Source organism: Myotis daubentonii, chromosome 6 (genome assembly GCF_963259705.1).
Source record: "Myotis daubentonii chromosome 6, mMyoDau2.1, whole genome shotgun sequence".
Classification (NCBI taxonomy): domain Eukaryota; kingdom Metazoa; phylum Chordata; class Mammalia; order Chiroptera; family Vespertilionidae; genus Myotis; species Myotis daubentonii.
The window spans coordinates 78,245,624-78,269,597 of NC_081845.1; the positions used below are offsets into that span (position 1 = coordinate 78,245,624).

Sequence of the window (23,974 nt, forward strand, 5' to 3'; positions counted from 1 at the left end):
AGTGTTAAGCCCATTCTGATGTCCAATTAAGAGTGGACACTCAGCATTCTTCCTCCAGGAACAAGCTTGCAGCCTTCCCCTCCCTTTGTCTTCTCCCAGGCACTTTACCTTTACCTTCCTCTCTTCTAAACTCCAAGGGCCCTTCCTTGCCTCTGTAACTTCTTTACTGAGCCCATTTCTTCTGCTACTCACTTCTTCTACCTCCTTAACTTTCTAAAGAAACTTTCTATTACATATATATATATAAATAAAGAGTGGGCTCTTAGGGGCCATGATGCCTGCCTCTGCAGGCTTCGTCTTAGTCTCATCCTGCCTGACTTAACCTGCTTTGCGAAATGCGTGTGTCATGGTTTCCTCCACCCCACCCTTTCCTTTTCCTCCTCTTTCCCTTCTCAGTGTTGGGGTTCCCTAGGATTATGTTGACCAAGGGTTGTTTTGCTCATTCACCGGGGAACACTTAAGCTCATGGCTTCAACAGTCCCATTGTAGATGGACCACAAATACCTTTCATTCTGGTTTTTCCTCCCTAATTCTAATCCCACAGCTTCCAGCTGACCTGTGAAAGAGTTGATTTGGATGTCCTGTGACTCCTCAAGCCCAGCTTATTCAAGCAGGTCATCTTCTCTTCTCTTATGCCTACTCTTTCTTTGTCATTCCAATTTTTTTTCATGGTCACACCATCTTTTATGTCATGCTGGCCTAAAAACTTGTCTCCTCTAACTCCCATGTTCTATATAATAAAAGCCTAATATGCAAATTGACTGAATGGTGGAAATGACCAGTTACTATGACACGCACTGACCACAAGAGGGCAGACACTCAACACAGGAGCTGCCCACAGGTCCCAGGCCAGTCAAGGTGGGTACCAGTGCCTCCCCCCCCCCCCATTGCCCCACTGGTTGCCCCGCAGAGGGAGGTGACCGGTAGCAGTGGCAGGAGGCCGGGCTGGCCAGTGAGCAGGCAGCATCAGGCTGGCCAAGGCAGGTGCCAGCAGGCCCCCTTCTTCCCCCCCCCCCCCCCATCACCCAGCTGGTTGCCCAACAGATTGGCCCTTATCGCTGGCCAGGCCTAGGGACCCTACCCATACATGAATTTCATGCACTGGGCCTCTAGTTTCTTATAGTAAAGCAGTCACCAAATCCAATAAATTAACTCTTGAAATGCCTCTGAAATAATTCATCTTCCTTTGATCCTTATTAAACTGTTCTTTGTGAAGTGTTCATTTTTTTTTTTCTGGACTGTTAATTTCCATTTGGGATTGGAGATGGTTTTGAAACTAGAGTGTCAAGATGGCTGTGATGGCTGAAGTAGGCATTTAATACTTCCTCCATGGGGTTTCAGGTAGTGAAATATCAAACCATGCATCTGAGAAACCTATGTCTAACTGTTCAATAATATTTGAAAGGGCCTAGGGCTGACAGTCAGCAGTATGAGCGCAGAATAAGCCATTCCCTTTACTTCACATTTCTCATTTATGAACGTGGAGGTGTAATACCTGTCTCCCAGGACTTTCAGCCTAAACTCTTAATCTTAGGAGGTTGACAACATCCCTATCTTTTGCAAGAAATTCCCACTACAGCATCCTTTACAAATAGTTATTGGTAACACTAGGTAACTATTAGGTTGAATCATCTAAAATGCTGGTATTCCAGTATTGATCTGTAATGAAACCGATTTCATAGGGTTCAGCCTAATAGATGTGGCTGCCGTTTGAAAATTTGAATACTCAGGAATAGAGTGGAGAAATAAAATGGAGTCACTATAGTCCATCTGCTGAATTACTAAAATGTAGTTTGAGGTATGAGAAAAGGATTCTATTTTTGTTTTAACGAGCCACCTGTTGATCGTTCCCGTCCTGCATCAATGCCTGGATATACATGAAATCTGCTGATAACCCTCTGATCACCCCCTGGAGGACTAAGGAACGAATATTCACATGTCCAGACCACTCTACATCCATCATCCAGCCACCCATCATCTAGAGTAGTCATTTTCAAATGGTGTGCCGCAAGAATTTTTAAACATGCAATACCCGACTATTTAGTCAGGGGTGTTGACCTTTTTTCCCCTTAGATTATCAAATTAAAAACGCCAATGAGGGTTATGGGTTCCATTCCCTTGCCAGGGCACATACCTAGGTTTCGGACTTGATTCCCAGTGGGGAGGTGCGTAGGAGGCAACCAGTTGATGTTTTGCTCTCACTTTGATTTTTCTCACTCTCTGTCTCCCTTCTTCTCTCTCTAAAAATTAACTTTAAAAAAATGACAACAGACAACACAACAATAGCCATCCGGTGTAAATGAACCAAAATTATACTTTTCTTTTTGTCAGACTAGCAAAAAAGGTAATTTTTGGTGTGCCGCAGAATTTTAGTAATTTACGTGTGCTAGAGATGAAAAAGGTTGGAAATCGCTGATCTCGGGGATGACTATTCCAGAGGCTAAGAATGCAGGGTTGATTCTTCTCAAAAATGTATTTTTTAGCCCAGCCAGTGTGGCTCAGTGGTTAAGTGTTGACCGATGAATCAAGAGGTCATGGTTTGATTCCCGGTCAGGGCACATGATTGATGGTTCTCGCTCATCACTGATGTTTCTGTCTCTCTCTCCCTCTTCCTTCTTCTCTGAAATCAATAAAAATATGTTTTTAAAAATGTATTTTTTTACTTTAAAAACCCTCAGCTTTTCTTTCCTCTTTAGGAACACTCTGGGTATTGCTCAATTGTGTGTCTAGTTTGTGAATGCCAAGGCCCTTGAATAAATCTTTATCATTTATTTTGAGCCAAAGTCTCCTGATTGATTTAAGCTCAGATGGAAAATTTGAGAGATGCTCCGGAGTTCTTGATCTTTCTATTCTTGATAACACTAAGGTCCAACTGTAAGAAAGGTCGATCTTGAAGTTAAATGAAGTTTAGTCCAACAGAAGCTTCCCTCTCCCATTCCCTTAAGTTAGAGACCAAAGGCAGTGTGCTAATTACTGAGGAGTCAAGAAACTTAAGATGTAAGATTTATCTAGGAACCCGTCTCAATCACATTTCATACTGTACCATTTTTAAGAAATCATATTTACTTAGAAGTGAAATAACTATAGACTTTAATAAAAGAATGAATAAGGATTTGATAGTTCTTGTTTTCATATTGTGTTTTTGTACATCTAAAAAGTGATTAGTTTACTCCATTACTGGTGGGAATAAATCCAATATTTGCCAATATAAATTCATTTATTAAAATACTTTTTGTGCTTTCCCAGAGGGTTTTAAAAACACACTATTAAATAGAGACTTGCAATGAGAAAGTCCTTCACTGTTTATTCTTCCACTTCTGCAGATCAGTTAATATTGAAGGAAGACTTTGGGTAAGACGTGTAAAACTAACGTACACGAGTGCAAGGGTCTCAAAAGTGAGAGCAAAACTGCACCCACCAAAAAACAAACCAAAAAAAAACTGCACCCACCCATTCACTTGCCCAATTTGGAACCAAGGCTCCCCCAGGGCAGGGTCTTTTTTTGTTTGCTGCCTAACCCCAGCACGATGAACCGTGCCCGGCCCCTGCCAGCTCCATGAACACTCGGTCAACTGTCCATCCATTTATTGTCCATGCAGAGCGCCATGGCCAGCGAGAAGGCCGGCATTGCAGCTTCCCTCCCTCCACCGAACGGGCGCCGCTCTCAGCGCCCAGGGCTGCGGCCCACAACCCCGGAGTCTCCGGCGGCCCCGCGGCCTCCCGGGCCTTCCCTCCCGCGGAGGAAGGAGCGGGCGCCGGGACCGGGAAACCCAGGCCCACTTCCTGTCGGGTCAGGACAGGCCGGGCGTCCGCGCCCCCCGCGGCCTGCTGCGTGCGCGCGGGGCCGGCGGGCCGCAGCACCAGGAATGCGGCGGGGCGCGGGGCGCGGGGCGCGGGCGGCCTGCGGCGAGGCGGGCCCGGGGCGAGGGGAACCCAGGCCTCGCCCGCCGGCTCCGCCCCCGGAGCGTCCGCGGCGGCGCGAGGGTTAAGCGCGCGGGGGCGGGGCCGCCTGGAGCCCGGCGCGCCGAGTGCGGCCGCGGGTGGGGAGGGGGCTGCGGCCGGGGGCGGTTCCGGGCGGCGGGGCGGGGGCGGGCGGAGGAAGGGGGCGGGCCCCAGAAGTTGTCGGGCGCTAGGCCGGCTGGCGGGAGGGCGAGCGGGCTGCGGGCCGGCGGGCGGAGCGGGCCGGGGCTGGGCAAGTTTGCGCGGCGGCTCGTGAGCGCAGGGTGCGGGGCCCGCCGGCCGCTGCGCGCCCGCTGCCATGGCTTTCCGCAGGAGGACGAAAAGTTACCCGCTCTTCAGCCAGGAGTTCGTCATCCACAACCATGCGGACATCGGCTTCTGCCTGGTGCTCTGCGTCCTCATAGGGCTTATGTTCGAGGTGAGCGAGACTGGGGAGGGGGTGCCCTTTCTCGTGCGCCGCCCGCGGAGCCCTGCAGGTCCCCGCGGGGTCCTCGTCAGAGCCGGGGCGCGGGGCTGCCAGGACGGTATCTGCACCCCCGGCTTTGTACACTGTACCCCCCTTGGTCTCTGAGTCAGCCCAGACCTCCCCCCCACCCCGCCCCAGCTCTGCGCCTTGCCAGCCGTGCCTTACTTTGCCGACCCCCTCGGGCACCCACCATATCCTGCAGCTCGCTCTGCAGCCCTGAATCCCAAGCCTGGCCTCGAACCAAACGCAGTGCTGCCACCCTGGCCCAAACAGTGGGGTTTCCTTTCTGGTGTCCGGGAGCCAAGCCCGGAGACTCCCAGACTCGGAGTCATTGCACAACTAACTCCTTCTCCCAAGCCGTGGCTGCCAGCTCTTCTGGGCTTTTCCAGTGGGAGGGACCCCGACCCTTTCCGCCTCCCACCTGGTTTTCTGGGTCTTTTGCCTCTTCACGTGTGGCCGTGGCCCATCCCAGCAGTGCCCATCTGCTGCTCTCCTGCCCGCCCCCTACCCCCCCTTTTTTTTGCCCTTTCCTAAAAGGCCACTTTTCATAGACCCACGATCACTCTGGATTATTCCTGCAGCTCCATCTGTGGTGGACCGAGAGCTTCTCCCTTTACAGGGCCAGGGAGAGGGATGGGATACCCTGTGCTTTTAGGGGCAAGATGATTCTCTCAGTGCTATGGGGGGGGGGGGGAGAGGATGGGGCCCTACAACTCTCACCCCCACCCCCTACTCCCACCCCCACCCCCAGCAATGTGCTGGGTGCAAACCTCGCAGAGCAGGGGCTTGTACTAAGCTGGGAGGGGTCAGACCCAGGGGGTCTGATGGGAAAGACTTAAGAGAGAATGAGAAAAATGTGGTATTCAAAAGTGAGAATAACTGGAGGAAAGTGAGCGTAGTAGGGCGTGCTGTGATATATCTTGTCACTATCTAGCGACACTCCCCTCACTCTCACTGTGGTCTCCAAGGAGGCAGGGCCTTGTCCTCCTTTCTGGGTAGGGTTGCTTATCTGCATTCTCAGGAATGGGTTAGGAAGCTGTAACCATTTGTAAACTGCCTTGGAGATGGAGGATTCCTAAGGGGCTCATTCCCTCCCCCCTCCCCCTTCCCCTCCTCTGTCTCTCTGTCTCCTGCCCATCCTCTCCAGGGTCCTAATTGGCTGGTGAGGCTGCCCTCAAGCTGGGGACATTTTTGTGGTGGCTGAGTCAGGTTAGATGTGTGAATGTGCCCTTGGAGGGTCTGTAGGAAATAAACCTGAGGCTAGGACGGGTCTGCACACCAGCTTTTGGTAGTACTCCTTGACTTCAGCCCATCTAACCCCCCCCCCCCCCCCGCCCCAGGTCTCATGGTGTATTGGAAAGGGCTGTATATGAAACAAGTGTACAAGACGAGTGTGGATGGGAGAGTTGGAAGGGGTCGACCTCAGCGAACGTACCTCAATCAGATTGAGGACGTTTTTAGCAAAGGCCAGCTTAGGAGTACCCTAATTAAGTCAATAACAATGTACCTACCTATATAGGTTAAGTTTAAAAAATTTGGCTCTCAAAAGAAGTTTCAGTCGTTGTACTGTTGATATTTGGCTCTGTTGACTAATGAGTTTGCCGACCACTGTACTAGGGTCGTCCCTGGGTCCCAGTCCCTGCTTTGTCACTACTCTGACTAAAAAAACTAAGTGCAGCCTCAGTTCCCCATCATTAAAGAGGTTAGTCAAGCCTCTTCCTCATGGGGTTATTGTAAAGTCTGAGATCATGTAAGCAACAAAAGCCATAACAGATTCTACAAATATGAAAACCAAGTTGCTTGCTCCCTAAAGCCCTGTTATTATTTTTCATAATAATAGCTTAACGAAATAAGAGAATTTGTTCTGTCCGGCCAATACCCTCTGTCCTGTTTGTATCCATTTGCTGTCCTCCGTTCTAAGAGGCCTCCCAGTGCCATGTCACCAGTCTGGGAGGGTGTGGCTGGAAAGACACACGTGACAGCTGTAGACCTCATAGCAGCACGCTCTGCAGCCGGCGAAGTCTCCTGCATAGCCTCTTGGCTGTGCTTCTGGCACTGGTTAAGGTCCATGGCTCTACCTGCTTTATCGCTGCTCAGAAAGAGCTGCCTAGTGTTTGAGCTTGGTACCTCCTGCCGTCCCTGCCTCTAGTCTAGGAAAGTCCTACAGATTAACCTGGCACTCTGTGGGAGTTGAAAAGTGCCAAGAGCCCTCACTCCCAGTACCTGACAGGAGAGAGAGAGAGAAAAAAAAAAACCTCCAAGAACACTTCCCTCCTCCCCCTCACTGACTCCACTGGGACAGGTATTTTGAGGGACCGCAGATTTTCGGAACTCTGCTCTCCCGACCAGGTGAGAGCAGAAGCAGCTCAGTTACTATTAGGGACCTCAGAGGAACACCTGTGGGCATCTTCACATGTGGAGGACAACCAGGGTGGCACCTCATAACGCAGCACAGGACTTACTAGAGGACAGTTGGGGTCTCCTGGGTTCTCCCCTGGAGGTGTAGTGTGCATGTGTGTGTGTGTCTGTATGTAGGGATTCATATGGGGGAGGTAACTCCAGCACATCACACTTCTTCTAGAAGTGAGGACAGAAGGAGGTGGAAAGAGAAGGGGAGACGAGGAGAGAGGGGAGGACAGTGGGCTCTTGGGTTTCTAACTTGAGCACGGCTAGGATTCCTTCATTCAGAAGCCGAGTCAAGAAAACTCATTTTTAATTCTTCCCACAAAGAGTCAGTCCCCTGTCCAGTCTCTGCCAGTGAACTGGGCCCTTCTCTCACCCCGGGCAGCCCAGCCCATGTGTCCTAACTGGTCTCCATGTCATTCCTGCCTTGCCCCTTCCGTCCCCAGCTCACTAGTTAGTGCGCCATCATTCAGAGGGGCTTTCATTTCTCCCTAGGGACCCCAGGATTTCAGTTCTGTCCCGTGGGAGATGATGACTCCAAATTCCTTCCCTTGGCATCACCTCCTTTTGGGAACACATATGAAAAGGGTGACTTTCCTTCCTCCGTTGGTGTAGTTTTGAGCCGTCCTAAGATTCCTCCCATTTCCAAGGCCAAGCGTAGGTTCTTTCCCCAGAATTCAGGTTTTCTTTCTGTCCTGCAGGCTGTTTGGAATAGAGCTGTTCTGTGCAGCCACAGCACTTGGCTAAAAAATGTCAGGAATGTGGAGCTTTATTTTCCCTTTCCTTCTCTTCCAGCTTTCTGTTTCTTAACTCTGCTTTCCCGAGAGGTGGTGCAAGGAGAGTTTTCCACTCCACAGTTCAGCCCTGCAGTCCTGTCCTAGGGGCAGTCAGGCCTGACAGTCCTTGGTGGTGTGGGCGGCCAGTGGGGTGCGTATCAGATTTAAAAGCAGTCTCTTCCCGCCACCCCCTTTCCCTTCGCTTTCCAGTGTCCCTTTGAGTGCCACGTTTCAAACTGAAGCAGGCAGGGAAAGAGAGAAAACTCTCATCAGAGAATGGAGAATGGGGGGGTGCATGGAGCAGCGAGAAAGCCACTAACACATTATCTCTAAAACATCCTTGCGAGACCCACACGTTGTTTGTTTATTTTAAAGCTCATTTGCAGGCTCTGCTGGCCCTGCAGCAAGGAAATGTTTCTAAAATTCTGGGCCCCTCATTTGTTTGGTCTGTGATGACTTCAGGGTTTGGGACTGAGAGGAATTTTTGGGTAGTGGCTGGCGTTCGGTTTTTGTTTCGGAGCCAGGTGTGGTGGAGCTACCTTCCTCCAGGAACTACCTTCTTCCCCGCACCAGACCGCCTTGTAGGATGGTGTGTTTGCAGCGTGTACACTGGGAGCCCATTGCGTCACGCCCATTGAGTGTCTTTGTTAGCACGTGGGTTCTGTACACATCCTCCCAGACATGCCTCTGGGCTTCATAACCCGGAGTGAGGCTGCTGGTCCGTTCTCTTAATGTGTGTGTTAAAATAGTCCCGCGTATGTTGTGTTAATACAGGCATCTGTGGACATATGTTGTCTTTCTTTGACTAACTTCTAATGCACTTTTGAAGATGCTCCTTTGCCAGCGTTGGCAGTTCCTGGCTTTATGCATCTTCCCCGCCAACCTCTGACTTAGGCCATTAGTCATGTTCTGGAGAAATTAGTCAGGGGAAACGGGAAGGGTCGCTGATTCTCTTGGGTGCCCTTGTTCTGTGTTAGACTTCTGCATGCGTCACTCAGTGATCTGAGCAGCAGAGCAGAACTCTGGGACTAGATTCTCTCCCGGTGAGCCCTCAAGCGTCAGTCGCCCCGTCCTGTGGGATGTAGGGCACATCGGGTTACCCCTAGTTCTCCCCTTGGTACAGTGTGCTCTACAGGAAGGTGGTGTTAATCAGTTAGTGGTTTTTTGACCCAGACTGCAGGATGAAGACTGACACCTGTCAGTGGGGAGGGGGCTGCGGCCAGGGGCTGCCGGCACACAGACACTCAATCGGAGGTCTCAACAGCCATGGTGATGGTTGCTGGCTTCGTTGTTGGGTCTGTGAGTACACCGCCTGCCACCAGACCCGCTGGTGGGGAATCCCGGCCGTATTTCACTTTATATGTGACCTGCTTTGCCATGAGGCCTTTCCCCTCAGTTGCCCAGTGCTAGCCGTCTGCCTCCGAAGGGTGCAGTTATACGCTGGGTCCCTCTTTCCCAGGGAGCCTGTGGCGTGGTTGCTCCACATCTGTTTCCTCTGCCATCCATCTCATTTGAACCCCGGCTGTGGATGCTGGAGGGCCTTGGTGTGGCCACTGTCAGCTGTGTGGAGGAAGGAAACCATGAGGAGGCTGCCTCGCAAGCTGAACAAGGGCCACTTTGCTCTCGCTCCCTCTGTTGTCTGAACCCTCCATGCTCGTTTCTCGGGGGCACTGTCCAGACGGGTCGCAACAGAGCGCCTCAGTCCTGACTGTTTGCAGAGGAGCGTGTGTTGCTATGGTGAAAACTTCGCTCTGGCAGGCATGCGCTCCTTTCTGATCTGCTTCGTCGTGGGCAGGGGCCCCAGAAATCACTGTGGCATAGCCGACGTACCTCCCGTTCCCACCCTGATAAATGACGAAGCCAGAGGGTCGATAAGACCGGATTAGAGTTTCCAAACTACAGAAGTGCTTTCTAATCAGTGCGCGCACTATTAGCAGGCTGTGGTGGGAAACTTTCCTGATGTTATCTCTCAGCCTTTTTATCCAGCGCTGTGTATCTGGTATCCATTGGTACCTAATGGTTAAAGAAAGGAAAAGAAAACGCTAAAACTACTAGCGTGGCTCCGGACACAGCCTCTTATTTCACCAGCAGACCCTTATCTTTTATGCAGCCTAGTGCTTTGCCTCGATTTACCTCTGCTGTCTCACACGTTCCCCTTCAGAAGAGAACCAACCCTCCCTTAGTCACAGCTGGTTAATGTGAGTTAACTGTGTGGCTTAAAGAGCTTTGCAAGAGGCTTTTCTGGGTAATGGAGGTTCACAGCTTCCTTTGCTTTTGAGCAGAGGAAATGTAGCAGATTGTGAGTGGGGGGCTCTGAGTCCTCTAGAGCCCCCTCCAGACCCCCAGAGCGTCTGTGGGAGCCCAGGGTGAGGTGAGGCGCCGTTCCGTGGCTCCCCACCCAAGCCACGTTGCCTCTTGACAGCTTCCCTCGTTCGCCTTACGGGGTTGGCAACACTTCACATCTGCGAAATGCTTTACTAGCTTCACCCTGTAATCTGGATGGTTTATGGGGGTTGTCATACCCATCCAGAGCCTGGCTTCTAGAGGAGAGACTTGGCTAAGGACCATCCGCTCTGAGTTAGAGTCGGAGCCAAAATAAGAATTCAGCTACGTCTGGCTCACATTTACAGCTCAGCCCTGGTGCTTCCCCGAATGGGGCGTCTACGGAATGTAGCCACAGGCTGCTTTATTTTTCTTTGTCTGAGTGGATACTGTTTATTACCTGGAAGTAATGTCTGCGGGTCATTGTTCCACTTGGAGGCTTTTCTGCCTGGAACAGTCATTGAAATCTGCATCTCCCTGGAAGAGACTACAGAGAATGACCCAAATGTGTGTATCACATGTGAACATAGGCAAATGGGCAGAGGCTTTCCCAACTGTTAAAGTTACCCTGTTATTAGTCAACATCTGTGTGGGAATGGCTGCCTCTGGCTGTTTTATTTTCACTGCTCTTATCATCAAGGTACTATTGTGGATAGCTCAAGAGCACAATATTGTCCTCCCAGTTTTACATGTTTAAGAAAACCTAGAAGAGAAAAGTAAGACCTCCTCCCCCCTCCCCAGGTTGAGAGATTTGCCCAGGACAGTAGAGTGAATTTTTTGCAAACTTGGGGCTTGAACCCACATCTTCAGTGCATTTTCTACACACCTGTGCACTGGAATTCTTGCCTCTATCTTTAAATGCAAGTGTAAGTGTAGAAGCCTTGAAAATGAATTATCTTCCTTCAGAGTGCTGCGTTCATTTATTTGGCTGCTGTTTATTGATTGCCTGCTGTGTGCCTGTGTTGATCTCTGGGAATGCAGATGAATAAGGTGGGGTCCTTGTGCTCGAAGAGGTCACAGTGTGGTAGCTTAAAGCTAATAAACTATTTGTGGATGGGAGTCAGGTCTTGATGTAAGTGGCAGGTGCAACTTACAGACTTACAGACCGTTGGGCCTTCACCTCAAGCTATTGCTATTGGTGGAAAGGGGGTGGTTTATAGACTTGAGACCTAACACCTGAGTGTGGGGTTGTCAGTAGTCAGAGGACAAGAGTGGTGGTCACTCCTAGAAGTTTTGTGAAGCACAGCTGCTACTCTTGTACTTTATAGCTTTGTAAGTGAACTGACCAAAGTCAGTGTGTGTGTGTGTGTGTGTGTGTGTGTGTGTGTTCCTGCACACAGGTGTAATTTCTAGTATTTAGGAGGCCTTCATTGCTTCAAACTTGGTTGAAGTTCAGAGAACTTTTCCATGTGTTTTCTTAAGATTTTTGCCATCAAACTCCAACATGATCTGTAATGTTCCTTTCGGGTTGGTGGAGGTGACGATCACACCTGGGGTGAGAAGGACAGAATCCTCTGAGCCTAATTGCCCTGCCTTTGAAGTAGGGAGAGAGTTTCTTAATAAAGCTCCTGAATTTTGCAAGGGCAGAGTATTATTAGTTTAATCAGTTTGTTCCTTCATGTTTATTATAAATGTGTAGGTCCTCTCTTTTTATAGAGACTTTTAAAAAGAGACTTTTTAGTGACTCACCACCCTTTGGAAGACTTATGTGGCTTTTGGGGAGGGAGAAGGGTGTGCCCACCTCAGGATAAAGGGTAGAGATCTCATTTTTACAAACTTCCCTCCTTCCTCTGTTGACCTCCCTGCTTGCTTTGAGGAAGGCCTAGGACAGTGATGGCGAACCTATGACACGCGTGTCAGAGGTGACACGCGAACTCATTTTTTTGGTTGATTTTTCTTTGTTAAATGGCATTGAAATATATAAAATAAATATCAAAAATATAAGTCTTTGTTTTACTATGGTTGCAAATATCAAAAAATTTCTATATGTGACACGGCACCAGAGTTAAGTTAGGGTTTTTCAAAATGCTGACACGCCGAGCTCAAAAGGTTCGCCATCACTGGCCTAGGACCATGTTAGTTAGTTAACAAGTGTTTGCAGTCTGGTTTCTGTGCCCATAAAGACAGCCTTGAGAGTCAGTGAGAATGTAGAATGTGGCTCCGGGTTTAGAGATGCCAGGGGTGTCTTATCAGCTTCTTTTCCAGAAGGTTAAGCACAGTCTGGGAGCTCCTGACCTGGAGGAGCATTCCTTGGATAAACAGGCCTTCCCTCCAGCAATTCCTGGAGTCCTGCAGGAAATCACACAGGCCTGCCTCACAATGCCTGGTTTCCTGCTGAGAATTCCTGCTGAATTGGGAGCTGAATTGAACTTTTTTAGCCCTAACACTTCTAGAGTTTTGAGTGTGTTTAGTTTGTATTCTGACTTTGTTATGGAATAACTTTTTTTTTTTTCAGAGAGGGAGAGGGAGAGAAAGATAGAAACATCGATGAGAGAGAATCATTGATCGGCTGCCTCTTGCATGCCCCAAACTGGGGATGGATCTTGCAACCCAGGCCTAGGCCCTGACCGGGAATCGAACTGTGACCTCCTGGTTTATAGGTTGACACTCTACGACTGAGCCATGTTGGCTGGGCTGTAGTGGATCAATTTTTTACCTCAATGGGCAAGGACTAACTTGTTTGTATGGATTTTCTGACTCTTATTTAGAAGGGGGATGTTGAGGTGGAAAGGAATGATTGATAGCTATTTTTTTTTTAATTGCAATTTGAACTCTGGTTTGGCATGAAGTGTGAACATGTGCTCCTCACTAGGGTCTCCAAGGCATGAGCTGCGGCCTGGGCAGGGAGGTGTGTGGCGGCAGGGCGAGCGCTGGGATTTGGGAGACTTTGTTCTTCCCCAGGCTCTGCCACTAGATAACTGTGTTCCTCTTGTCCCCCATTTGCTTCCCAAGGGTGTCAACTGTCCTGTGGCTCAGTTGTGCCTTCTTAGCATGGGTGTGCAGACCAGGGGTGGACAAGGATATAGCACTTAAGCTGCTACTCTGAAGTTGGGAGCAAAGGGAAGGAGGCACCTTCCCCCCAGCCGCAGAGATTTAGGCTGAGTCAGAATAAAGCTGCGCCTCTATTGGATTAGTGTCTCAACTTCAACTCTTGGTTTCATTTCTTATTTGAGTTGAAGTCAGTTTCTAGCCTAAATTTGGGTTTGACATGCAACGCAGCTTAGCGGAACCAGTGGTGGGGAAGGGAAAAAAAATCATATAATTAGAAAGGAACCGTCGAGGGTGGGGGAGGAGGTCGGCACGGTTTGTGGCTTCCATGTCAGAGGCCCTATGGCCTCTGCAGTGCTGACCAGGGGACCCAGGATGAGCAAGGAGAGGTCACTGCCCTGGGCACCATGGCCCATGCTTCCTGCTCTGCCCAGTCAGGCTTTAGCATACCAGTTCTCCGAATGTGGTCTGGGGCCCTGGGTTTGAACATATTTCCATACTCGATGATATATATTCTCATCACACACATACATTTATCTGTGGCTTATGATTTTCTTTTTTCAGATCAATAGGGTGAACCTAGTGTCTGAAACCTGACCTGTGACCTGCCATCCCCAAGCCCCGCACTCCAACAGTGCTCTTAAGGCTTTGCCTGGCCAACTAATACTGTTGCTTCTACAAGCTCCCACTTCATCTGGAAGGCCTCTGTAACTACACCGACCAAACGGCGTGCTTTCTTCCTCAACATTATGAGAATGAATTTAAAACAGTACATGCTGAGAGGAGATGCATCAGTACTTAATGACAGTTTTCCAAAGCCTAGTCTCAAGTAGGAGTTATCCATTATGTTTAACACGCCACAGTTTTCGACTCACCCAAAGCAGTCTCCACCTGTGCCATCGGATAGGTAGCTGCGAGCCACATTTTGACTATTTAAATGTAAATGCATTCACATGAAATGGAATTAGAAATTCAGTTCCTCAGTCACACTAGCCACATTTCAAGTGCTCAGTAGCGTAGATAATAGAAGACTTCCATCATCACAGAAAGTTCCATTGGACCATGCTGGGCTCCACACTGCTTTGCGAGTTAGGGATCGTTGCGGAATGGTCCTGTCGGAAAACCGTTAGAGGCCATGGGTCACAGTGGCCCTGGAACCAGACTGCCTGAGTTTATATCCATGTCCTAGGGGTGCCATCTTGGCCAATTATGTAACCTCTCTGTGCCACAGTTTCCTCATCACTAAAATGGGGCTCATAATATTTCATAGAGTAGTTGAGAGGATTAGGAAGGTTCATGCAAAACGTGTTAGAAGTGTTCGTACAAATACAGCATTTCCAAGAAGGCCTGGTACAGGGTAAGAGCCCAGGACCTATTCCTACTACATTTGAAAGGGTTGGAGTGACTCCTCGACTACATGGAGCCACCCTTTGTGGCCGCTCATCTATTTGGAACATAACTGAGAAGTAGGATGCAAAGGTTCCAGAGCAGCCAGACAATGGCCCTAACTAAACCTGTGCCCTGATGCTGTGAGGCCAGGTGTAGGTTAGTCTCCCACACCTTTGCTCAAAGCCCACCTACATTTCCTTATGTGGCGTGATATGAGGCTTGGTTATCTGGTTCCCAAGGTTACAGAAGAAAGAATAAGTTAATACAGAAGTAGTGCTGGGTAGGTAGACAGGGGGTAGCTGACAGCTGGGAGGGGTAGTCATTATTAAATACTTAAAAGTCGTTAGAAATGAAAAAGTAGGAATACCAGGTGTCAGAATATGAGCAAACAGCGTCAGTAGATTTTGAGGTTATTATGATAGACTAGTACAGTACAGTATTTGATTTATATGTTTCATGAAAAAGTAAAGGTATGCAGTGTACTCAGAAATATTTTTAGAAAGATTTCCATCCATAGTGCTTAATGTTAAAGTTTTAATACTTTTAAATATCCAATCCCAGAAATTTCTGGCAAGCCATTATTACAGAGCCCCCCCAAAAGAAGGCAACGTTGGTCTGCTATGCAGTGTAGTTTATTACCCAAGAAATGTGAAAGAAACATTTTTTTTACTTTCTTATCCAGTCTGGGAAAGATACTTATTCAACACTATTCAGCCACTTGGCCATTCAATTTTCTTCTTTTAAAATCATTCAGTAAATATAGGCGCTCCGTGCAAGTGTATTCCCGACTCTACAGTCTGAAATGGAAGCCAGCTAACATGTTTGTCAACAGGAGTTGTATTGTATTGGAGTTTCAAAACAAAGATAATGAGGCATTTCTCAACCAGTGTTTCTTGAGTGTCTTTGGGTCCATTTACTTCAGATCGTCACTGGCCGCAGACCACACCTTTAGCCTACAGCTGTGGCTCAAGGGATAGGAGTCTGAATTGATTCTAATCTTTTGCCTCCTCATTCTATAAATATTGATTAAACAGTGTTTTTGTGCAAGGCATTGTTCTAGCTTCTGGGAACATAGGAAAAGGAAACGGTCCCCGATTACAGGGAACAACCTTACCAACTAGCAAGGGAGACATATAACAGGACACAGGCAGGGTCACTTGACGATGAGAACTCCAGTTGGGCTGCCATGCTGCTTTTCTGGGTCCGGCACACAGTGGCGCTCACTGAATAGCGGTCCGCTGGAGCGGGAGCTTTGCGAACGTGGAGGAGGGGCTCCTAGCTCAGAGTAGGGGTGTGATGGATGCTGGCTAAGGCCAGGGTGAGAAGAGGATGCAGGAGGGCCCAAGACAGAGTGTCAGCTGGTCCTTGTGAAAACATAGAGGTGAAGGGGGCTGGGGCTGGTGTGCAGCCCTAGGGGACTCAGCGGGCTGGGTGATAGGATGTTCTGGAGGTGGGGCGAAGCGGGAGGAGAGGGAAAGAGGAGGAAGGGCCAGGTCACAGAGGGCCTTGCAGGTCACGTCAAGGAGTTGAGGCTTTATCCTGGAGGTAATGGGGAGGGAATTTTGGACAGAAGGTGACATGACAAGTTTGTTCTGGAGACCATGAGATGGGACAGCAGTGTGGTCGGCAAACTGTGGTGAGGATCCATATAACTCCCTCCCCCCTCCCAATTTTAGTTTCTACCCCCAAACAGAAAGTATGCCCAGAGACCCCCATCCAGGAATTCTCCGGTGTTGATTCAGAGACTGCTGACACTGCAAGGCCTCCTCCCCAGCTCTCTCCCCACACCTACAGTGCAGGTGACACAGCTGAGCAGCAGGGCAAGTTAACGCTGGAGAGAGAAAGAGCTTTTCCTTAGACCTTATTGTCACTCTGAGGGTGTGTAGTAAGGCAGTGTTGCCCTTGAACATGTATATCATTTTGTTTTACCATATTGTGTTGCCTTTGTGTGACTTCAGCCTTTGAACATATTTAAAATGTATTTATTGCATCTAATGTGATTTTAAATTTTTTAATAAAGTAGGGCCTCAGCTAGATGGAATATTTTTTTCTCCACCTTTTAAAAAATAATCATCCAAGGATATGTTTTCATTGATTTTAGAGAGACCGGGTGTTGGGGGAGAGAAAGAGAGAGACAAAGAAACATCGATCGGTTGCCTCCCATATGCACCACAAACAGGGATGGAACTTGAAACCTAGGTATGTTCCCTTACTTGTAATTGAACTTGTAACCATTTTGGTGTATGGGATGCTGCTCCAGCCAACTGAGCCACACTAGCCAGGGCGTCGCCATACACACACACACTCACACACACACACACACACACACACACACAGTGGCCAGATTATTATGACCACCTGACATTTGTAGGCAAATTACCTATAATTTCGCGCTGAAGTTGCTAGAGGGCCAGATCATTATAAACGTCTGAATAGCACAACATACCTAAGTATCATTGCTGATCAAGTTCATCCTATCATGTTGATGGCGTATCCCAATGGAGATGGCTTCTTCCAACAAGACAATGCACCATGCCACGGTGCTCGTATTGTGCAGGAGTGGTTTCAAGAACATGAGGGAGACTTTACCTTGCTTAGGTGGCCCCCACAATCACCAGATCTCAATCCAATTAAGCATTTGTGGGACAAAGTTAAAAGAGCCATCAGGCAGCTGGTTTCACAACCATCAAATCTCACAGAACTGGACAGTGCTATTCATCAGGCATGGTGTCAGATTCCTCGCATCACCTTTCAACATCTCATGGAGTCGATGCCAAGAATTGCCGCAGTATTGAAGGCAAAAGGTGGCCCAACGAAGTACTGATGGGGTGGTCATAATAATCTGGCCGGTCATAATAATCTGGCCACTCAAAAAAAATATATATGTATATATGCCAATGTAGAGGCTTGTATCCAAGTACCGTGGTCTTACCTGAGGAAGCTGGTTTGGTTTCAGTGTTCAGAGGAGGTGGGGGAGGGGGCCCTTCTTTCCTGGAGGCCTTTCTAGGGGTAGGCGGGGATGAGGAGGGACCCCAGGGATTGGCTGGTGGACAGAGTCATGTAGGTGGTTCCTGAACCTTCCCTCCTCTTTCTTGCCTCCCTGCTATGGCCTGTGTAGCAATTATTACAAAATTAGCAAGCCCTCACTATGTGCTAGGGACTACCCATATTTTGTCAGGGAGTGCCCGACAGGGGTGTCCGTAAAGAATTTTTTGAGGTGTGCTTGACAAAATGTGAACTAGCTGATTTCTCATGTGCTTTTGTCTCTAAACTTCTGGCAAATCCCTGGAAACAGATGCAGTGAGGTTTCCCCTTGGCTGATTTCTAGCATCCTTGCTGGATGCCTAGGGGGTCTTTTTAAAAAAATATATATTTTTATTGATTTCAGAGAGGGAGGGAGATGGAGAGAGAGATAGAAACATAAATGACGAAAGAGAATCATTGATTGGCTGCCTCCTGTACGCCTCCTACTGGGATTCGAGCCCACAACCTGGCATGTGCCCTTGGCTGGAATCAAATCCGGGACCCTTGAGTCTTCAGGCTTACACTCTATCCCCTGAGCAAAACCAGCTGAGGCGAGGGGGTCCTCATACCAAGTCCTGCTGGTGATAAGCCACGATTTCATTAGACACCCTCTGCCCCTGTGAGTGACTGTAGTTTGCATCGTCTCCAGAAGAAGGAATAAAACAAGTGCACCATCAGAATAGAAACCCACAGTATCCCTTGCCTCGTCCCTCACATCTGGTTGCTGTGTCCCACCTGAACAGTTATGGTGGATCGTAGCCTGGTCCTCAGCCTCTTGCCTCTCTCTAGTCCCTCTCCCCCATAGCTACCAGTGACTGCCCACAGACACAGAACTGAGCATGGGTCTCCCTGACTTCAGATCCTTCCAAGCTGCCCACCTACAGTCTGGGCCGCCCAGCATGACATTCAAGGCTCCCCTCAGCCCGACCAGGCATGGTCATCTGCACCTGACTCAGGCCCTGCCCTTTGTCCTGACCCCTCATCACAAACCATCTACCTGTGGTTCCTGACCCTTCCCTCCTCTTTCTTGCCTCCCGCTGTTGTCCATGCCCCACCCCCAAGGCTTTCCCTTTTCCATCTACCTTCTCGTTTCATAGAAGCACCCCTTCCATATAGGCACCACCTGCTCAGAATGCTTTCCCTGCCTCTTCTTTCCAAACAGAGTTCATCCCTGCTTTCTGTCTGCCTCTGTGTGTCTCTTGTTTATTCATTGAGCCAGACTTAGACTGAGCATTTGCTCTTTGCCAAGCACTGTTCTTGGGGCTAGGATAAAGGATGAAAAGGGGAAGATCCTGCCATCACGGAGCCCAGAGTCCTTGGGGAGGTGACAGTGTCATTGCTGCTCTTATGTGTAGGAGGTGCAGTGTGAGGGTCAGGGAAGGGAGCGTATCCCCCCTCCCCCCCCCCCCGGGGCCTTAGGGGCAGTTCATTTTAAAAAGGAGGCCTTTGGGCTGGGACTGGCCCTGAGGGCAACTGGCCAGGCCAGTGTGCAGTGAGAGAACATGTGTAAAGGACAGAGATGTGTGTGTGTGGTGTGTGCAGTATGTGGCGCCGTGTTGTCAAAGTAGAGGGTGAAGGGGTGGTAGGTTTAAGGAAGAAAGCGATGGAAATTGAATCCTGAATGTCAGGAAGGGTTGGGGCCATGGAAGCCCAATTTCAAAAGTTTGGATTTGTTCCTAAGCTTCGGCAGTCAGGAGCCCTTGAAAATTTCTGAGCGCAGGACTGACTCGATTAGATTTGTACTAGGAAGGCCACAGGCACTAGGGCCGAGGCTGGCTCCTTGCACTTGCTGTGGGCCCTCCCAAAGGAAGGGGTGCTTCCCATTTTCGTGGTATCATCCTCTCGGAGCCCGACACATAGCTGGTATGAAATGATCGAGGATAGTCCAGTGGACACACAGGAGAGTGTGTGTCTTGAGTCACCTTTCTGCTGCTGCTGCTGCTGCTGGCCATTTGCAGGCTTTCTATACACATCTCTTCTGGGCTCTCAGGTAACCAGTAAGAGATGCTTGTGAGCACATTAGGAATGCTGGCCTTTTTAGCATGTGCATGCAGATAGAGAACCCATTATCTCAGCCTTTTAAAGCTTAAAAAATAAGTTTTTTGAATAGGTAATCTTTGCCAGTATAGTCACATTGTTCAAAAATCAAAACATATAAAAAGAACACACTGAGAATTGTTCCCTCCCCAGCTCTTCTCATCGAGCACCCCTCACCTGCCCCCCATAACCACTTTTATTAACTTTTTTTTCCATCTTTCTTGGGTTTATTTATGAAAATACAAGCAGCTATAAATATATGATGGATTTTACATACACACGTGTGTGTGTGTGTGTGTGTGTGTGTGTGTGTGTGTGTGTGTGTATTCCTGCCCCCTTTCTTAGCCAAGTGAAGTATTATCTACACTGTTCAGCACCTTGCCTTTTTCGGTTAACAAAGCATCCCAGAGATCTTCCCATGTCAGTACACAGAAGGTCCTCGTTTGTGTCAAGGTTGCATAGTCTCCCATTGTGGAGGTTCACTGTGATTCACTTAAGCAGTCCCCTTCGATGAACTCTTGGGCTGTTTCAGTGTTTTGCTCTTACAAACAGTGCTATGACGAATAGCTTGGTGTGTGCACCACTTGTACCTATGCAGGCGTACCTTGTAGCGTATTTTCCCAAAAGGTCAGGATGATTGGGCCCAAGCGTAAGTGCCTTTGTATTTTTGATAGATATTGACAAATTGTCTTTGTCCTTTTAAAAGGCCATGTTGAAACCAAGCAGTCAGTTAGCCGTGGACTATTTGTCATGCATCCATGAAGATACACACTTGTATACTGAAAGCTGTACATCGTCTGCATTGAGCCGTTGGGTTCTCAGCATCTAGCACGGTGCCCCATGCAGTAGGAGTCCAATACTTGCTGGACGTTTAAAATGACATTGTTGGCACGTTTGGATACCTGGGCTCTTCCCCATGGATTGGTTATCTTTCAGCCCCTCCATGATGTTTCTCTCATGCAAATCCTTCCTTCGGGACACTTGCCCGTTTTTCCCTTGGTCGCTGCTCCTCGTTCCTCGGGTCACAGACCACTTTTTCTGGAAAGCCTTCTTTGCCGCTAGACAGTACTGACTCTGCCTCAGCACCCCGGATTCCCTGCGCTTCCCTGACACAATTCTTAGTGCCCCCACCTCAGTGGGGTGTGGCCGTGTCACTCTTCATGGCTTGACCTAGGGCAGGGAAGATCTTGCTCACCATGTGTCTCCGGCACCGCCCTTGGCCTTCTGGCAGTTCTCTTGTCATACTCTTTTAGTAAATTAGTGGTAAAGTAGAATTGCTAACTGACAATTTTTCCACATTTAACTGACAAATAATTCATCCATGATAAAACTCACCACTTAGAGTATACATTTCAGTGGTTTTTAATATAATTCCAGAACATTTCCATCATCCCCCTTCCCCCCAAGAAACCAGTCAGCAGTCACTTCCCATTGCTCCCCCACTCCCCAACCACTAATCTCCTTTCTGTCTCTTTGGATCTGCCTATTATGGACATTTCAGGTAAATAGAATCATAAAATGTGTGGACTTTTGTGACGGCCTCCTTTCACTTGGCATAATGTTTCTAAGGGTCATCCGTGTCGTAGCATATACGTGCTTCATTCCTCTTTATGACAGAGTAATATCCCACTGCATGCAATGCCCCGGTTTGTTGACCCATTCACCAGCTGACTGACATCCGGGTTGCTTCCGCCTCACTACATGAGTGACACAGCTGTGAACATTCACGTGCACACTTTCATGTGGACATAATATTTTCAATTCTACCTGTGAATAGAATTGCTGGGCCACCCAGCATTTTTAATATGGGAAAGGAGCCAGCATTGAAACAATATCAAACAGTTTGTCTTTTTGATCTGAGACTTATATCTCAGCGTCAGCAATGCCAATATTGCTCTTCATTATCCAGGCTTCGCACAACAGTGCTGGCTCTGGAGACGGTGGCCTGATAATCACCTGTGATTTAGAGGTCAACATTGTCAGAGTTTACGCAACAGAATTTACTGAATTTTTACCACGGGCACTATCTAGCTCTGTGGAGATGCCAGAATACCCAGGACACAGCTTTTGCCCTGAAGTTGTTATTCCTTTGAAACAGCCTAAATATCAATCTGTATTAAACCAACTAAGTATGGTATAACCACACAGTACAGTACTTTAGAGCAGTTGAAGAGAGGATCAAGTCAATATGTATTGACAGAAACTGATGTCTGAGAGAAAAAGAGGTTATAGATTAGTATGTATGGGACGAGCCCATTTTAATGAAAACATTTATTTGTATACGCTCAGGCAAAACCTGGGAGGATCACAGCAGCCCGTCAGCATTGTTTCTAGGAGGTAGGCTTTAGCTTTCAACATCTTATGTTCCCCTTAAACATTTTTACACTAGGTCAGCATAGCATTTAAATTCACTTAGGTCCCCCAATTCTGTTTCGGAAAATAAGGAATGTGAGATAAGAATTGTATCTGAATCACTAGATACCAACACGGGATTTAATACTACATATCAGCACATGACTAAAGGCCAAATAACTTTATGGACAATATAGAAATCTTCCAAGCTGTGTAAGCCCAGAGGTGAGAGAGCTTTTGGGGAAGCTCATGAAAGAAGAGTGGGTCTTGGCTTGGACCTTAAAGGATTGTAACATTCATACTGCACTTCAGAGTTTATAGAGTGAAAGAGAACACGTGTATTGCGTTCTTACCTGATGCAGAGCACTGTAATGAACACTTGACCTATATTCTCTCTTGCAGTCCTCACAGTGGGATAGATACGATGATTACTCCCATTTTACAGCGGAGAGAGCTGAGATGTCGAAAGACTAATCTGACCAGGCTCCCCTTGCTCTTACAAATGCCAGAGGCAGGACTCAAAGCCTGTCTGACTTCAGAGTCTGAGTCCTGTACTCCATTTTAATGGGAGGAAGACTAAGGCCTGAAGAATTCAAATATCTTGCCCAAGATCACACCACTAATAAATTGGGGAGCCAGAATCTGAACTCAGGATATTCCAAGTAATTCGTCATGTCCATTACATTGTTTCCTGAGCTAAGTTCCAGGCAGTGGACATCCCAGGTGGTAATGGGAGGCTGGGAAGCTCTGAGTCAGAACGGTATGTGAAACTTCCTACCACGCCCCCTTTCTTGAAGATCATGTAAATTTACCATGGTAGTGTCCACTGTTTCTCAGATTTATCTGACCATCTCTTTCAAGGGTATTAGTAACATCCCACAGATCTCACTTTGTGAAATGCAACCTCCGTGCTTATATAAGGAGGCGCGAGTGAAGGTGGGGTCCCGAACAGCTTCCTGTCTCCCCTTTTGTAGGTAAGAGTGTAAGAGTGTGGGCCCTAAGGCTCAGGTTGGAAGACTGTGAGGAAGGTTGTACTTGTTGGAACTATTGGGTGGAGTTTCCTGGGTGGATTTGGGGCCTTATGTCTAACCATCTACACATTTTTCTGGCTCTTCCTGGAAGAGAAGACTTTCTAGAAGTTACTTTGCTAAGTTCTACCTGGAAAAACCTACTATCATATTCGCCATCTCTATGACTTATCTCAGTCATGGTTCACTATTGATAACAGTTTCATAATTCAGCCCTTCCCCACACTTCTTTTTTAAAAAAATATGTTTTTATTGATCTTTAGAGAGAGGGATAAATATCAATGAGAGAGAAACAGCATGGATAGGCTGCCTCCTGCACGCCCCGTACTGAGGATCAAGCCCGGAACCCCGGCATGTGCCCTGAACAGGAATCAAACCGATGACCTCGTGGTTTATGGGTCGATATGCTCAATCACTGAGCCACACCAGCCGGGGCCCCACAGTTCTTACATGCAAATTACTCAACCCATACTTCACCAAATTTCACATAGTGAACATTAGAAGTTTCCAAGTGGTACCACCTTTCCCCCCCTGTAATATGTCCTATTTTTTTGAGTGTAGTGAAATATACATAACATAAAATTTAGTATTGTAACCATTTTTAAGTGTACAGTTCAGTACTATCAAGTACATTCACATTATTCCTGCGATCAATCTCCAGAACTCTTTTAAATTCATTCCATAAACATGTATTGAATGCCCTCCATGGGTCCTGGAGATGATTAATGTATGCTCCCTGCTCAGGCTGACAGGCAGGATGGATAAGAAAATCAGTGGTTACGTCAGCGTGGCCTGAGTTGTGGTGAGGTGCCCCTCACGGGCCTGGAGCCCAGGGGGACTTCTGCCCTCCAGATGGGACACCGTCACCACCCATGCTAGGGCTCCTTCTCTTTTGCTTCTTGTTGGCTTCTCGCTGCTTGTTCCTCACCCTGTCACTCCCTGGAGTAGTTGTGCCACCTCTGCTCTCCGGCCCAGGGAGAAGTCGATGGATTTTGCCCATGTGAGAGCCAAGCTCTGTAGCCATGCCCACGTGGCCTGGGGCGGGGGCAGGGTGGGAAACGGGTGCTGCTGCCAAACCCAGGACTTCACCAAACCCCAAATCAACCGTTTGCCCAAATATAGTATCCTAGACCTTCCACTCGTCATGTTTAAGCTAAATATACTGTGCTTGAGCCTGCGAGCTCGGCTTCCTCCAGGAATGCCTTCCTTCTGTGATGCTTCCTAAGTGC

The 23,974-nt window shown here is 48.2% G+C and overlaps 1 protein-coding gene across 2 annotated transcripts in view; it reads left to right on the forward strand.

The window, feature by feature from the left end:
- The first annotated feature begins 4,108 nt into the window (after positions 1–4,108).
- TRAM2 (translocation associated membrane protein 2) overlaps positions 4,109–23,974 on the forward strand; it is an 81,400-nt gene continuing 61,534 nt past the window's right edge. The window contains exon 1 of one of the 2 annotated variants that reach the window (XM_059701429.1): positions 4,109–4,378. In XM_059701429.1, the coding sequence (XP_059557412.1) occupies positions 4,259–4,378 (120 nt within the window). In that variant the 5' untranslated portion in view covers positions 4,109–4,258. The remainder of the gene's footprint in view (positions 4,379–23,974) is intronic. The other variant, XM_059701428.1, reaches the window with a different exon arrangement.